Raw genomic sequence first — 14,932 nt, 5'->3', positions numbered from 1 at the left:
TACAACAGAGGCACATTGTACAGCAGTACAATGTGAGCCCTTTCCCGGGCTCAAGTGATCCTCCCACCTCAGCTTCCCAAGTAGCTGAGACTACATGCATGTGCCACCATGCCCAGCTAATTTTTTCTGTAGAGATAGGGTTTCACCATGTTGCCCAGACTGGTCTCAAACTTCTAGACTCAAGCAATCCATCTGCCTCGGCCTCCCAAAGTGCCAAGATGATAGGAGCGAGGCACTGCACCTAGCCAATATTTTCTTTATATCTATATTCTATGAGCTTTTCTGTATTTTTAAAAATTTTTAATTTATCATTTCATTTGTTTGTTTGTTTGTTTTTGTGATGGAGTTTTGCTCTTGTTGCCCAGGCTGGAGTGCAATGGCATGATCTTGGCTCACTGCAACCTCTGCCTCCTGGGTTCAAGCGATTCTCCTGCCTCAGCCTCTCAAGTAGCTGGGACTACAGGCATGTGTCACCATGCCCGGCTAATTTTATATTTTTAGTAGAGACAGGGTTTCTCCATGTTGGTCAGGCTGGCCTTGAACTTCTGACCTCAGGTGATCCACCCACAGCCTCCCAAAGTGCTGGGATTACAGGTGTGAGCCACGGTGCCCAGCCTAATTTATCGTTTTTAAACTTTTTTGTTAAAATGAAGACACAAATACACACATTAGGGTAGACCCACACAAGGTCAGGATCATCAATATCAATATCTTCCACCTTTGTATCTTGTCCCACTGGAAAGTCTTTAGGGGCAATAACACACATGGAGCTGTTATCGCCTAGGTTAACAGTGCCTTCTGGAATACCTCCCGAAGGACCTGCCTGAGCTGTTTTACAGTTGTCCTTTTTAAATAAGTAGAAGGCGTGTACTCTACAATGATAATTAAAAGTGCACAATAAATAAGCCAGTAACATAATTGTTTATCAAGTGTTAGGTACTGTACATAATCGTATGTGCTAGACTTTTATACGACTGGCAGCACAGTAGGTCTGTTTTCCCCAGCTTCACTAAAACGCGTGAGTAACGTGTTATTTCCCCCAAGTGGCTTTTTTATTCCTTCCCCCCTTCCCCACCCTCCCGTGTTGTTCTCTGTCTTTTGTGTTACAGAATTTTCTCACATGTCTGGTATTAATTTCCTTGTGGTGAATAAAAAATTCTTTGGATGCTTTAGCAAGTGGGTTCAGCCTTTTGACTCTGACTTTTGCATCAGGATATTCTGGATGGCCCATTTGTTGGGAAATCCCCAGCGTTGGTATCTTTAGATCTTTCTTCTTAGACGTATCAGGTTCCTGCAGGGTAAAGACCTGACTATCTGAAGTTTGAGAGGAAAGTGCATAGGGGGTAGTGGAGGAGCTGAAATGCGTGTTCAGTGACTAGATCGACCTCTGTTTTGTACAGTTGGGCAGGGTGACTTCTGTCTAAGGATGCTCTCCTTTTCCAGAGAGCCCCCAGTCTTCTGTCATGGTTGGGGAGTCCCACGAAGGCATGGTGTTGAGGCTTTAGCTGCATCGTAGATAGTCTTCACCTAACCTCCATCATCCTTTATGCCTCCACCTTCTTTACCCCTTGTTCTGTCTGCATTTAGTGCTGCCAGTTCTGAACCTTCTCCCGACATGGCTGTGGAAATGGAATTGGTTCTTAGTGTTTTTGGCTGCTGGCTTGGTCTGGCTGCATTGGGCCTGCTGAGTCATTTGCTATGCTTCCAATCTTTTATAGTTCATTTCCCCCAAGTTTTTCTGTTTTCCTGTTTGTTCGGTTTCTATCTTCAGTGTTAGAGGCTTTTCTTATAGCTTCAAAAATTCAGTTACTTTTTCTTTCATTTCTCCCTGTCCTGTGGGTTTGGTTTTTAAATTTATCTTTTTAATATGTCTGTATTAGTTTGTTCTCACACTGCTAATAAAGACATACTTGGGACTGGGTAATTTATAAAGGAAAGAGGTTCAATTGACTTCACAGTCCCACATGGCTGGGGAGACCTTACAATCATGGCAGAAAGCGAAGGGGAAGCAAGACATATCTTACACACGGCAGCAGGCAAGAGAGAGTGTGTGCAGGGGAACTCCCCTGTATAAAACCCTCAGATCTTGTGAGACTTACTCGCTATCATGAGAAGAACACGGGAAAGACCTGCCCCCATGATTCAGTTACCTCCCAGCAGGTCCCTCCCACAACACATGGGAATTATGGGAGCTACAATTCAAGATTTGAGTGGGGACACAGCCAAACCATATCTATGTCTTTTGTATAATTTTAGTGGAAGTGAAATAGATATGTATATTCTGTTTGCCATCTTCCTCTGAATTTGTTAGCTAACTTTGTGTCAGATTAATTATGCCTGTTGATGTTTTAATGGTTCTTAGTTATTTCATGTATATTTCCTTCAACTAAAATATGGGTTTGAAGACAGGCCTTTTCCAAATTTGTTATTCTTCATTCAAGGTCCAGTACAGTATGTATGGTAAGCAGTGAAGAAGCTAACTGTAAGGTGGACAGTACAATAAAGCCTTGAAAAAAACTAGTGAAATAATGGTGGTTTTATATATATATATATATATAGTCTTTCAGGTTCTCTCTGACTGCAATGGAAAGAGGAAAGAGAAATTAGAAGTATTTTTTTAAATTGTCATTTGATTTCTTCAGAGTTATTGTGGGCTTCTGAACTGTGAGTATAATTCTCTTGCTATACTTGTGTCTTGAGATCTTTGGTTTTGTTTTTTCTTTCACCTGTCTTAGTGTCTCTTTGATGTACAATAGAAATAAACAAAAGGTAGTTGATTTTGCAGAGTGGGTGAGGGAAGAAATATAAATTGTTTAGTGCCTATTATGTGTAGATACTTTATATATTTTTTTCTGAGACAGGTAGTATAATAATGGTTAATAATAACGTGCTTAGAATACTGTCTGGTACATTATAAACACTCTAAGTTACAATTACTAATTGAATCCTCACAATAACTTTATAAGCAAGGTTTACTGTTCTTCCCTATTTCACATTTGCATAAACCAAAATACAGAGAGGTTAAAGGATACTAAGTTACGGCCGGACACAGTGGCTCATGCTTGTAATCCCAGCACTTTGGGAGGCCGAGACAGGAGGATTGCTTGAGTTCAGGAGTTTGAGACCAAGTGGCTGGGTGCGGTGGCTCATGCCTGTAATCACAGCACTTTGTGGGGTTGAGGCAGGCAGATCACTTGAGGTCAGGAGTTCGAGACCAGCCTGGCCAACATGGCAAAACCCCATCTCTGCTAAACAGACAAAAATTAGCCAGACGTGATGTTGCATCCAGCTGTTGTAATCCCAGCTACTCGGGAGGCTGAGGCAGGAGAATTCCTTGAACCTCCACAGGAGGAGGTGGAGGTTACAGTGAGCTGAGATCGTGCCACTGCACTCCAGCCTGGGTGACAGAGCAAGACCCTGTTTCAAAAAAAAAAAAAAAAAAAAATTCAGACCAGCCTGGGTAACAACAAGACCTTGTCTCTGAAAATAAAACAAAAAACAAAAATTGTCAGGTGTGGTAATGCATGCCTGGATCACGGGAATTTGAGGCTGCAGTGAGCCAGGATCGTTCCACTGTACTCCAGCCTGAGTGACAGAGCAAGAGTCCGTCTCAAAAAAAAAGACTACTAAATTAGTAAATGGCAAAGCTGGGATTGAGATTCATTCTGGCTTCACAGTGTTGTGCTCTTGACTGGTAGAGCAGCTCCCTCCCCCCAGTCTGTGGTTTTGCTTTTTGTAGGTTCAGTTACCCAATGTTAGCTGCAATCCAGAAATACTAAATAGAAGATTCCAGAAGTAAACAATTTATAAGTTTTAAATTGTGCGCCATTCTGAGTAGCCTGATGAAATCTCATGCACCCTGATCTGTCCCGCCCTGTCCCACCTGGGATGTGAATTGTCCCTTTGTCCAGCATATCCACCACACTGTGTATGCTGCCCGCCTATTAGTCACTTAATAGCCATCTGAGTTAGGTCAGCTGTCAAGGAATGACAGTGCTTGTGTTCAAGTAACCCTTAGTTTATTTCATCATGGCCCCCAAACGGAGGGGTAGTAGTGATGCTGGCATATTGTTATAATTGTTCTATTTTATTATGTTATTCTTGTTAATCTCTTACAGTCCCTAATTTATAAATTAAACCTTATTGTAGGTATGTATGTATAGGAAAAACATAGTATATATAGCGCCAAGTACTGTCCCTAGTTTCAGGCATCTACTTGGGGGGACTAGGAGCATATCCCCTGCAGATAAGTGGGAATAGCTGTATCTTATTCTCATGGGTTCTAGATTCAGATATTGGTTTAGCTAGGTATTATATTTCCTAACTCCTTAATTTTAATCAAATTATTTAACCTATTGAAAGTCATTTTTTTAAAATCTGACAAAGGGGATTATTATAGAATCTCCCTTATGGGGTTATTACGAAGATGCTGTGAGATATGCGTAAGGTATTCACTCAAAACTGTTAGCAATGATTATTTGGTGCCATTTTTCTCATTTTAATTAGCAGAAAACGGAGCCCTAGAGAGATTATATTACTTGTAATTTGTCAGTTTGTAACTTGTAGATCTTGGTGCATGTTTCACAGCTTAGAAATCATACAATTGAGGGTAATCCTACTTTGTCTTGTTTCCAAAGATTGCTCTTTCTTCTAAGTCTGGTGGTAAATGGAGGACAGATAGGTTCATAGAGTATTTATAAATCACTTTTGTGGGCATTTTGTTTATGTTGTTACAGTAAATATCTCATAAACTTGGACTTCATGGAGTCAGAATTCATGATAATTTATAGCTGTATTGAATTTGACTTTCGCAAGTGTTTTTGGAGTATGGGTCTAGGATTATTTTTTAATTTCCACATGAGTGTCAGTTCACGTCTTTCTTTGTTCTCTTTTCTCCCCCAAATCTATTTCTAGGTGTTAGTGAAGGGAAATTATGTCATACAGTTTCCATTTCTTTGCAAGGCCTAGAAGTCCCCATGGGTCCTGTGTCCCCCTGTCCTTCATAGGCTAAGGGAGAGGAGCCTATTCTGTCCCTTGCGCTATGCCAGATGTGATTATGTTACAGTGTGAGAAGGTCACAGCCCCTCTATTTCTGTCCCCCTATTTCCTTCCCCCTGTCCATATTGTACCTTTCTTCCTATAACAGTGCATTCTGTTTCTTTGGGTGTGAGTCTGTGTGTGAGGGCAGTTTTGTTATTTCATCTCTGCTTAACCCGCAGTTAACTTGCACTAAATGCTGAATTAGGACTGTTTAACGGCTGTCACAAAATAAGTTCTCTTTTCTTAGTAGATCTGAGCAAAAGAAAGAATACCAAATGTAACTTTTCAGCAACATTAGCTGTAAAAATATTTCCTCTTGGTATAGCACAAGACAGTTCCATAGCAGAAATACAGAACTTACATTCTTAGTGTAATGTGCTGGGAAACGAAAGTCTAAAGAGAGGTGAGATGACAAACCAGCTATTTGTGACCCAAGAGCCAGCTCACTGGCTCATTGGAACTTAAAAAAAAAAATTTTTTTTTTTTTTTAAATTTTTCTTTGCAGATAGAGTCTTGCTCCATCACCCAGGCTGGAGTGCAGTGGTGTGATCATAGCTCACTGTAGCTTCTGAACTCCTGGGCTCAAATGATGCGCCCATTTCAGTCTCCCAAGTAGCTGGAACTATAGGCACATGCTACCATGCGTGGCTAATTCAAAAAATTTTTTTGTAGAGATGAATCTTCCTTTGTTTCCCAAGCTGGTCTCAAACTCCTGGCTTCAAATGATTCTCCCACCTCAGCCTTCCAGAATGCTGGGATTATAGGCGTAAGCCACTGCTCCTGGCCTCATTGGAACTTTTTAGCTGTAGGACAAAATCTACCCATCTTGGTTTGTCTTTTAAAAATCATTTGAAAATATATAAACCCAGGAAAATAACCTCATAACCAGTGTTCCTGTAATTCCCCCCACCGCAAATTCTGGACAGATGGTCAGTCCATATGTGTAAGTCTGGCTTCCAAGCCATTGAATTTCATGATGTAATGCTGAGATATAGGTCCCTTATTTCACAGAGTTCCCCTTCGTAAGTCCGTTGGGCCATTTGAGCTCCTGCAGTATGGATCTGGTTGCGAAGCAGCTAGCTTTGGCGGAGTTGGTTCTTGGTTCTTGCCTTGTTTTTAAGTGACACATTGGAAGACAGAAATTTGGGAAGGAGGTATTTTAGAACCAGAACTCTAGGCAAGCAAAGGAAAGTTTGGGAGGAATTGAGTTGCTGGGATATATATGGAGATAATTTTCAGGGTTAATGTGGCGTGGGAAGGTGGTGGACAGAAAGGAAGGCCTCCCTGAGACCCTTCTGCAAAATCCCATATTTGTGAATACAAGCATCTTTTATAGCATATGGGAAGATGAGCACAGCTGAGATAGATTGGACTCTGAGGTTCTGGGAGTGTTGACTTAAAAAAATATATATATTATTTATATTATTAGGTACCTCCTAATATGTAGCGATCCCTCCATATTTGTGGGGGATTGGTTCCAGGATTCCCCCAAGATACCAAAATCTATGGTGCCTGTCTCTTATATAAAATAGTGTAATATTTGCATATAACCTATGTATGTCCTCTCATATACAGTTAACCCCTGAACAGTGCGGGGGTGAGGGGTGCCCATCCCCTTTGCAGTTGAAAATTTGTGTATAACTTTTGACTCCCCAAAACTTAACTACTAATAGTGTCACAGGATCTTTGGGGTGCCACTTCACCAGCCAGAAATCACGGTGGCTGGTGGCGCCTTCTGCCTGAGTATTGCCCATGCCCACTGGGCTTGTTCGCCTACTCGGCTTGGCATGCTGTGCTTGGCTCACACTACAAGCCTGGATCCCACACCTGCCAAGGGCGAGCCAGGCGCAGAGCTGTGAGGGGTGTGTGGGTGTGTGAGCATGTGGTCCAGCCACCTTGCACAGCCGGCTGCTGTAGCGGGGTGGGCAGCTCCAGGCACTGGCACAGGTGCCACTTCTGTGCAAGGCTGCAGCTGGACCAGATGTACTGCATGCAGCCTCTGCTGTGGAAACCCGCATCTGGATGAGGGGAACGAGGTGGCGCCCAGAAGAGTGGAGATGCCAGGAACTGCAAAGCCCCAAAGAGGGTGTCATAGCCCTGGCTCGGGGATTCTCCTCTGCTCGTTGCTCACAACATGGCAAGCAGGAGGCCGTGTTTCAGTCCTGTTTGTGTTATAGCTCTTTCAGTCCCTCCGTTCGGCAGGTCTCGAGTTCTTATCCGGTGTCCAGGAAGAATGAGGTACATGGACAACTGGAGGATGAGCAAGTTGGAGAGGGGCTTCATTGAGCAGCAGAACAGCTCTCAGGAGACCCAAAGTGGGTAGCTCCTTTCCACAGGCAGGTCATCCCAATGAGTGTCCAGGTCTCAGCAGAGAGGAGACCTGCAGTGGGTAGCTCCTTTCCACAGGCAGGTTGTCCTGGTGAGTTGAAGAGACCCAAAGTGGGTAGCTCCTTCCTGCAGCTGGTAGTCCTAACATCTCTCTGAGTCTGGGGTTTTTATGGGCTCAGAAGGGAGGAAGTGCGTACTGATTGGGCCATGGGCAGGCCCGGAAAAAGCACCGTAAGTTCTCACTCCAGGCCGTAGACTCCACCTGTAACTGGTGGCCTGGCTCCCGGGCTTCAAGGCTGTCCCTGGCTTGAAGGTGGAATTTCATGGGCGACCTGCCCCTTTCTATCCAGGAGCCTTTCTGCCTTCTGCCACCATCAACAAGCCATCCATGGCACCTAGGCTGTTCATGATGAGGTGTGCCTGCAGGCCCACACTGAGCCACCCTCAGCTCCCCCTTGGCCTCCCTCCCGTGCTTGTCAGTGCCCAAAGTCTGGAGTGGGCCAGGGCGGCAGGGGGCTGGTGTGTCAGCGCTGCCTCGAGCATGTGCATACTCGGCCAGGTTGTGACAGACTCAGGCTCAGCCACAACTTTGCTCTGCCCTGGAGTGGGCTGGGGAGAGGCCAGGAGCAGGGGGGCTTCCCGGACCCCTAAGAACGCAGGGATGCCCAGCTCCGGAGCCGAGGCTAGGAGGCTGCAGCTGTACCTGGGAATGTGGGGCTCCTGCCCCGCCAACTCAGTAGGGGGTTGGGATTTCCACCTGTTCCCACCTCCTGCCAGCCCCACTGCAGCCTGTGTCTTGGCAGCAGCCCCTCCAGACTGGCTTCCACTGCTATCAGTACTGTAGACTGGAAGCCTCATTGAGAATATAAACAGTTGATTAACATGTTTTGTATATGTATTATATACTGTATTTTTACAACAGAGTAAACTAGAGAAAAAATATTAAGATAATAAGAAATATTAAGAAATATAGAAATATTAAGAAATATTAAGAAAATATACTTATTAAATGGAAGTGGATCTTCATAAACATCTTCATTCTCATTGTCTTCATGTTGAGTAGGCTGAGGAGGAGGAGGAAGAGGGGTTGGTCTTGCTGTCTCGGGTGGCAAAAGTGGAAGGGGAGGCAGGAGAGGCAGGCACACTCAGTATAACTATTATTGAAAAAAAATCCCCCTATACGTGGACCTGTACCATTCAAATCCATGTTGTTCAAGGGTCAACTGTACTTTAAATCATCTCTAGATTGCTTATAATGCCGAATACAATGTAAATCCTTTGCAAATAGTTGTTATACTGTATTATTTGGGGGATAATGACAAGAAAAGCATCAGTACCTGCTCGGTATAGATGCAGTCATTCATTTTTTTCCTCAAATATTTTAGATCCATGGTTGGTTGAATCTGGATGTGGAACCCGCTGACGTGGATGGCTGACTGTATTGTATGTTAAACTTTATCATTTGTGACTTCTCTGTTTTAAATGACCTGTTGATTTTCTGATTTGGGATATAAAGGTTTAGCTTATTTATGTTATTCCCCATATCTCTTCCTGCATTACTTATTGTTAAATAGTTGATATGTGTATTTTTCTTTTAGAAGTCTTATGTTGTAATTTTACCAATATCTTTCCTTTGCTTGGGTTATTGATTCATGTCAATATCTTGATTCCTTTTAAGATAAAGATAGTATTACCCTAAATATTGACCCTTCCCCCCAGTTCCAGCATGTCTCCCTGTTCTGCCTCATATTTTATGTTTTTGTTATTTCTTTTATGTTGGGATTTTTACATTTGTATTTTATCTGCAACTACAAGTGTTCTGGGGACTGCTCATGGGTTGAACTCTAAAACTAGTTTGTTATTTTTAATTTTAAGTTTTCTTGAGCTTTCCCAGCTTAGCTTTCTTTCAAGGCCAGTTTTTCTCTTTGTTTTCTCTGGTATTTATTTCTTTTCCATGAAGGTGGTATTCCCTGTATGTCTGATGATCCTTTATTGTCTGTAAATGTATAGGGAAGCAGGACTAGCTACTTTTCGGAGTTAGATTTAGCCCCTGGTAGGAATTCAGAACTGAAGTACTTTGCTTCAGCATGCTTTTAGTCTGTGGGCCCCTAAATAACAAAATAAAGGAGAGTTTTACTGTAAGGTTGTTAACACCTATACCAGAAACCTTTGCTTTATTTTCTAGAGAAATAGCCCCTTGGGATTTTTAAAAAATTATTATTATTATTATTATTATTTTTTGTCCGAGGGTAAATGCTGAGTTAGCCTGGGCACAACTAGTCAGTTAAACCCTGTTTTCACCCCTGGCTATTAACATCAGCCCTCCCCAATACCTCATGGCCAGGCCCAAAGCCTCATCAAGATTCACTTGAGTTTTGTCTCTGTTTTACACATCACTGTGCGTGTAGCTCCTCTTTAATAGCTAGATATTTGTTGAATTCTCATCTTTTGGTGGCTCTTCCCTTCCTCTTATTTACCTTAAAAAAAAAAAAAACTTGCATACTTCAGTTTCATTGAAGTCTTCACAGGAATAAAACTCATTACTCTACCACCTTGAAGTTGAAACCACTGAGGATTTTAGGAGGTGGGGTGGCATGTTGATCTGTAGGGTGAGGATTTTAAGTGGTGGAGTGATATGTTGGTTTGCTGTGTGGCTAGTTTTAGAGTTAGATGAGCTCGAGTTCAGACTTTGGTGCTGCCACTTTTAGCTGTGGAACTTTGGTCAAAACATTTTATTTTTCTTATCCTCAGTTTCCTCATTTATTGAACAAATATTTATTGAGACATTGTTTGTAGCATGATGATGTGGGGACAGTTGAGGTAGTTCTTTTATAATGCCTTCTGTGTTTCTCTAAAGTAGGATTTGAAGTCATCTCCTAAGAATGAGTGGAAAAAGCAATGCTGGGGTTGGAGATTTGATGATAGTGGAGGAGGTTTGAAATAGGGATAGTGAGGAGAGAGCCAAGCAGGGGTGGAGAAGGCTTGCCTAGGAGTGTTGTGGTTCAACTGAGATTGGTGACAGTTAAATTAGAATGTACCAATTTTTTTAGTTAATGATGTTTTGTCTGGTGCTGGCTCTCAGCAGTCCAGGTGTAGTCTGGTATAAGTTGTCCTAATATTTGTATTGAATCATGAAATGGACTTTTTTCCAGGCTTGTTTATTGGAAGGACAGTGGGAGTTAGTAATATTGGTCAAAGATTGGTTTGAACTATGACTTTACAATTCAGGAAATGTTTGTTGAACTTTCACTAAGTGCTTGGCATGGTTCTAATTGCTTTAGATAGATGTATCAGTAGACCAAACAGAGTCTGTATAGTGTAGGGAAGCAGATAATAAAAAAATAATAAGCAAATGAGTACATTATGTAATGTACTGGAAGGTGGGACGTGGGATGAGAAAAAAGTAATGCCATAGTATGAGTGAATTTGAGGTCTAAATAGGGTAGTCATAATAAGCCTCACTGCAAAAGTGAGATTTGAGCTAAATACAAAGGAGATGGGTGTATTCATGCAGGAAACCACAGGCTCCTGTCCGGTCTTCCATCTGCTTCCCAGAAGCAACGGAAATAATCTGTTTTAGGTGTTGATTTTAGCTTTTACATTCTTGTTTCCTAATAGTATTTGTATACTAGTCATTGCTCCATCAATTTTAGAAAAAGTTATATACTGAACTCCTATCATGGTAGGTAGGGATTTTCTCTCTCTTACGTGGTCTTTCCTCTCCCCCATCTTCCTCGTGTAGTTCTAGAACAGTTTTTGTTTAGATCCGTATTTTCGTTTTTAATTATTTTGACTTTTAAACATAACTCAGTATTGAGCCAATTGAAGTAATATGGTTGCATTTCTTGTTCAGCTTTGTTTTTCTTGTTTTCTTGGACTGAAAATTGCAGTTGTCCCTCCTGTTTGCTTAATATTCTTAGGTCTGGCTAAGGTTTCCTACTCTGACAGCTCTGTAAGTAGGGCCTCTCAATTAGTTTCCATGCAGTCAAGTGTATTCATTTTGTCTTCACCCCCTAGACACACCTCTCCTGGAGCTTTCCTTCTCCTTTTCCCTGCTTCAGTCTAGAGAGGTTGCTCTCTAGACCTGCTGTAAATGGTACCAGGGTGGAGAAACCTGTGGTACTAGCAAAAATAAGGTGAGAACAGGTAAGACAGGTGAGTAGAAAATACTGATTGAAAAAACTGATGGGAAGGACAGAGGAGGAATGGAGATGATGTCTTCTTGGGGAATTGTGTTAAGGAGAAACTAGACTTGAGGAAGAGCATTCTAGGTAGTGAAAATGGTGCCAGAAAAAGCATGGAGATGGAAGTGATCTTTTATTTTTTGGTGACTTGAAAAGCCTGTGTTGTGTTACCTTCTTAGATTATATGTATATTAACTTATTGACTTTGCCCTGAAGAGCTTTTAAAAAAGTTTAAATGGGAATTGTGACAATCAGGCCCTGAGGAGCTTTAAAAAAGTTTAAATGGGAATTGTGACAATCAGAATGTTAAACATTGATATATTTTTTGTTTTGTTTTTTTGAGAAATAAAGGTCTCATTTTGTCACCCAGGCTGTAGTACAGTGAGTGGCATGTTCATAGCTTACTGTAACCTTAAACTCCTGGGTTCAAATGATCCTCCTGCCTCAACCTCCCAAGTAGCTGAGACCACAGGTGCACACCACTGTGCCTGGCTAATTTTTAAATTTTTTTGTGGAGGAAGGCTCTCACTATGCTGCCCAGGCTAATCTCAAACTCCTGGGCTCAAGTCATCCTCCTGCCTTGGCATCCCAGAGTGCTGGGATTACAGGCATGAGCCATAGTGTCCAGCCTTGATGGTAAATTATTAATGTCCTAAAACCTGAACATAGGATATATCAGGAACACTTGAATTCAAGTGATAACCTTAAACTGTTGATTTTATGTATTGATTTACGGAAAAATCTTTATACATTGGTTACAAAAACTTAATAATCTTGGCATCTAACTATCCAAGCCAATTCATCAGTGCAGGAATGAGTGCTGTAGTACCACTTCAGTTTTCAGGCAAGAACAAGATGAACGACAACAGGAAATTTAAGAAGCTGCTCCGTGTTTGGCCAAATTGGAGAGAGGGCAAGCAGGGAAGTTGGAAAAATGTCATTGAGGCATGTAAGCACAACTTTTGTCTATATGGCGTAGCTATATAGAGAAAATTAAGCCAACAATAATGAGATACTGAAAAACCAAGAGATGAGTTCCTTTCTAAAAGAAGCATTGCTCAGTTTGAAATGCTGAAGCAAAATGCTAAGAAATAAGGTTCACAAGTGGTCTTCATGATTGCAAACTCTAGAGTATTTTTTGTGTAAATGCATGGGACTTCTCATGGATGGTCAGGCCGCTATGTTCAGTGGGTGCGCCGTACACAAATATTACTTGCCGGCTGAAGCTTTGACTTTTTACTCAGTTTTGTGAAGAGCACATCCTTCTGGTCTTTATTTGCACTGTGATTCAGGAGTCGCGGCTGAAGGAAATAGTCATAAATCGTAATCGCTGTCATGTGTCAGTCATTGTGTTAATTCAAATCTTAATTCTTTACAGCAGCTCAGTAAGGTTTTGATTACTATTCTCATTTTACAGATGAGAAACTGGGCTTAGAGAAGTTAAGAAGACAGTCCAAGATTCCTCGTGGCAGTATCAAGTTCTCCATTTCCTTACAGTAAAGCTTAGCCCTTAAGGTTAACCACAGTACACAATTGGGAGTCATACATTTAACAGAGAGAAGAATAGTGCCACCTACTGAATTGCCAGTGACCCTTTCCCCTCTAGTATTGTACTTCCTTTTAAAATGTATCAGTCGTGTTAAAATGCAGTATTTCTGCAAAGCCTTGCAAATTTCTTAATCATCTGTGTTGCTGGCTTATACTGAGGGAAGAGTGTAGTTTCATAAAATACTCGTAAAAACAGGGAAAATTTTGATTTCCTGATTCTGAAAGTGGGCAGGCAACTTTGCATAGGATCTTACCTTCAGAGAAAGGAAGAGACGGGGATGAGTGTTTTTTCTTTCAATCCGTCTTTGCATATCATAGTGTTGTGAGTTGGGGTGGCAAGTAGGCAGTTTAGGTTTTTACCCAGTACTCATGAATTCCAAATGGTTTAACAAAATATACAAACACTTCAGCATTTTTTCTTTGATAAACTGTCTGATTAAAAATGATAGGTATCTCAATAAAAATTTCAATGAAAAAGTGGCCAAAAGATTTGGACAGACATTTCATCCATTTCATATGAATGAGAGTAAGCACACAAAAAGATGTTCCACATTAGTAGTCGTTAGGAAATGTAAATTACAACCACACGAGATATCATTGCAACCCTATTAGAATGGCTGATGTTAAAAACCAAAAAGAAGGTGACAGTGCCACATGACAAGAATGTGAGACAGTTAGTACTCTCCTGCTTTGCTGGTGGAAGTGCAAAATGTTATGATTGCTAAAGAAATCAGTTTGGCACTTTCTTATGAAGTTGAACATAGACTTGTCACCCAACCCAGCAGTCCTACTTCTAAATATTTACTCAAGAGAAATGAAAACATTTTCTTACAATGACCTCTATGTGAACATTTATAGCAGCTTTATTCGTAATCACTGGAGACAGCTCAGATATCCATCAGTTGGTAAATGGATAAACAGATTTTGGTACACCTATACAATGGAATCCTATACAGCAATAAAAAGGAACTAACTGCTGACGCACCTAACAAAATGGGCAGATCTTCAAAGCAGTCTACTAAGTGAAAACACTAAACTCCATATAACTGTGATTTCATTTATATAACATTTTGGTAAGTCAAATCTGTAAGAACAGAAATAGAATCAGTGGTTGCCTGGGGTGGAAGAGAGAATTGAGTACAAAAGAGCATGGGGGCACTTCTTGGGGTGATGGAAATAGTCTGTATCTTCAGCGTGGTGGTGGTTACACAGACCCACTTGTATTAGGCTGTTCTTGCGTTGGTATAAAGAAATACCCAAGACTGGGTAATTTGTAAAGAAAAGAGGTTTAATCGGCTCACTGTTCTGCGGGCTGTACAGGAAACATGGCACCGGCTTCCAGGGAGGCGTCGGAGAGCTTTTACTCATGATGGAAGGTGAAGTGGGAGCAGATGCGTCACATGGCAAGAGAGAACAAGAGAGAGAGAGTGGGAGGTGCCATACACTTTTAAACAACCAGATCTCACATGAACTCGCTTGTCACCAAGGGAATGGCACTAAGCCATTCATGAGGAATACGCCCCCATGATCCAAACACCTCCTACCAGGCTGCACTTCCAACACTGGGGACTACATTTCAACATGAGATTTGGCTGGGAAACAGATCCAGTCCTTATCACCATCCACCTGATGTTTTTATTGTGCACGTTATGCCTCAAGAAATAAAACTTTAAAGAGAAGAAGTGACTTATATGCAAACAGATATTATCCATATACTCTTGCACACATATATGCACACACACACACACACACACGCACGCACTCATTAGAGCTCAAATTTTCTTTCCAGCTGGATCAACATTTATTTGTCTGGATTAGGTACCACCAAAGTT

At 41.6% G+C, this 14,932-nt stretch overlaps 1 protein-coding gene across 27 annotated transcripts in view; it reads left to right on the top strand.

Moving 5' to 3' along the window:
- PTK2 (protein tyrosine kinase 2) overlaps nt 1–14,932 on the top strand; it is a 345,218-nt gene that overhangs the window by 44,225 nt on the left and 286,061 nt on the right. For 17 of the 27 annotated variants that reach the window (XM_063606925.1, XM_055116998.2, XM_055116988.2 and 14 more), the window contains exon 2: nt 8,754–8,811. The exons of 8 other annotated variants lie outside the window; for them this stretch is intronic. In XM_063606925.1, coding sequence (XP_063462995.1) covers nt 8,776–8,811 — 36 coding nt within the window. In that variant the 5' untranslated portion in view covers nt 8,754–8,775. Of the gene's footprint in view, nt 1–8,753; nt 8,812–14,932 lie in introns of those variants that run through there. 2 more of the 27 variants (XM_063606931.1, XM_063606935.1) reach the window with 1 other exon arrangement.

Source organism: Pan paniscus, chromosome 7 (genome assembly GCF_029289425.2).
Source record: "Pan paniscus chromosome 7, NHGRI_mPanPan1-v2.0_pri, whole genome shotgun sequence".
Taxonomy (NCBI): domain Eukaryota; kingdom Metazoa; phylum Chordata; class Mammalia; order Primates; family Hominidae; genus Pan; species Pan paniscus.
The sequence above is the reverse complement of the archived record's forward strand: the minus strand, read 5'-3'. Positions and strand labels throughout refer to the sequence as shown.